We start from the raw sequence: 2,318 nt of genomic DNA, 5'->3' as shown, positions 1-2,318 counted from the left end.
CACCCACAGGTCCTTGTTGTGGTCCATCACGCCCTGGGGACGAGCCGCGGGCCGCCCTGAGTGGTGTTTTTTGGGTCTTGTCTCCGGGGGGTTTGGTCACCAGTTTTCTGCGGGGTTTATGCGCCTTGAGCCTCGTCTTCTCGCTGGCTGTCTCCCCTGGGTGCACCCCTGGGGCAACCGCTGGGCTGGACCTGTGTACAAGCTCGCTGGGGTGTGGGGCAGGGGGGTGGAATGGCGGCATGCGGTTTGTGTATGATCACAGGTATGGCGGAGAGTCAGTGGGTGTAGTTTGTGTGTGGTTTCTCTGTTGGCTTAGAGGCAATTCGAAATGATGTGCCAGTGACCGGTATGCGAACAGGCGATGACTGTTTCAATATAAGAACAGGCTGCATTGACTGCTCCGTGGTGACTGGCTGGGTGACTGGTGCTGTGTGGACCGTGAAGTCATCCCTCAGTGTCACCAGTGGAGGCGCTGACTGGTGGAGGATGGTGACGTGAAGCTGCTGTGTCAAATTCATCATCATCCGTCACGTCTCTTATCCCCTTCAGCTCCTCCGTCACCTCCACCTTCACCGCCTCCGTCACCACCTCCTCCTCCTCCGTCACATTCTCCCTTATCTCCGTAGCGTTGAACCATCTCAAAGGGCGCGTCTGTTGTTACCTCGAATACCAGCGTGGCGTTACTTGTAGTAGTCGCTGCAGCAGTAGTAGTAGTGGTGGTGGTGGTAGTAGCAGTAGTAGTAGTAGTAGTAGCAGTAGTAGTAGTAGTAGCAGGCTGGGATAGTGTAGTGGTGATGAAGTCAGTTTCTTCGAGGAGCATAACTGGTTTGTATCCGAGAGAGGCCGGGGAGGAACACCTGTGGGAGGGAAGGAGAGACGTTAGTAAAGAGAAAGAGAGAGAGAGAGAGAGAGAGAAAGAGAGATAGAGAGAGAGTCACATCCTCCACATATTTCACGCTCCAAATGCCGCGGCTTGTCGTGTCATAAAAGTAAAAATTTTTGTTCATATCTTCAAAGGGATTCTGAAATATTATAAACAACATCCACCTTGGTAATTCGAGAGAGAGAGAGAGAGAGAGAGAGAGAGAGAGAGAGAGAGGAGAGAGAGAGAGAGAGAGAGAGAGAGAGAGAGAGAGAGAGAGATGAGAGAGAGAGAGAGAGAGAGGAGAGAGAGAGAGAGGAGAGAGAGAGAGAGAGAGAGAGAGCTGAATCAACATTGCTTCAAGATTTTCAATTTGCAGATATTGATGGTGTTTCAGTGTGTGTGTGTGTGTGTGTGTGTGTGTCCGTCCGTCAGTCCTTCAGATAGTCTAGTACTGTTCTCTCTCTCTCTCTCTCTCTCTCTCTCTCTCTCTCTCTCTCTCTCTCTCTCTCTCTCTCTCTCTCTCTCTCTCTCTCTCTCTCTCTCTCTCTCTCTCTCTCTGTTATCCGTGAGGGGGGAAGACTGTATATTTCTTTCACTGATCCTTTTCATTCCTCTCCCTACACTGTCCATCTACCCAGTAACCCTTGTCTCCCCCACCTCCTCTCAGTAAGTGGGGAGGAAAAAGGGAGATTGAGCTACAGAAGTGGGGAGGAGCCTTAGGGGAGGACACAGGGGAGAGAAACAAGGGTGAGAGGGGGAGAGAAGATAAAACTTCAATGGGTTTACGTGTAGAAGCGGTTGGGGAGCAAGCAGAAAACGGAGAGAAGAGAAAGAGAGAGAAGAGAAGAGAAGAGAAGAGTACTTTTTCAATAGTGGAGAGTGGTAAGAGTAAATAGAAACCTGAACTATCGGATTTAAGTGTAGGAGTGAAGGAATGAAGGCAGGATGTAACTTGAGTCTTTTAAGAGAAGTGGAGAGAGGGGAGTGGAGTAGCTGTAGGAGTGGGAGTGGATGGGGTGGATAGGGAGGACTTACCTAATGCTGTGCGACCGGTAGAAGTGGACAGGTGAGTGAGTCATCCATGTCTTCATCCACAGCACCTGGTCTGGCACGTCACACCTCCACGCGTTGCCACTCAGCTTAGCCACCTGTAATCAACGCACGTACACACACACACACACACACACACACACACACACACACACACACACACACACACACACACACACACACACACACACACACACACACACACACACACACACACACGTAAGGACAGTTAGACAGACACACACACGCACACACGCACGGGGAGAAAGAAAAGGAGTTAGTATAGTAAAAAATAAATGGGGGTTTTTACACACACACACACACACACACACACACACACACCACACACACACACACACACACACACACACACACACACACACACACACACACACACACACAC

At 50.4% G+C, this 2,318-nt stretch overlaps 1 protein-coding gene across 1 annotated transcript in view; it reads right to left on the bottom strand.

Annotated features, from left to right (window-relative positions):
- Positions 1–253: 253 nt before the first annotated feature.
- The window catches only part of LOC135109505 (uncharacterized), a 71,711-nt gene continuing 69,646 nt past the window's right edge, over positions 254–2,318 (bottom strand). The window contains exons 6-7 of the mRNA XM_064020885.1: positions 1,901–2,013; positions 254–857 (exon numbers count right to left, since the gene is read on the bottom strand). Of these exons, the coding sequence (XP_063876955.1) occupies positions 521–857; positions 1,901–2,013 (450 nt within the window). The 3' untranslated portion in view covers positions 254–520. The remainder of the gene's footprint in view (positions 858–1,900; positions 2,014–2,318) is intronic.

This window comes from Scylla paramamosain, chromosome 19 (assembly GCF_035594125.1).
Source record: "Scylla paramamosain isolate STU-SP2022 chromosome 19, ASM3559412v1, whole genome shotgun sequence".
NCBI classification, from domain to species: Eukaryota; Metazoa; Arthropoda; class Malacostraca; order Decapoda; family Portunidae; genus Scylla; species Scylla paramamosain.
This window is presented reverse-complemented; position numbering and strand designations above follow the sequence as displayed.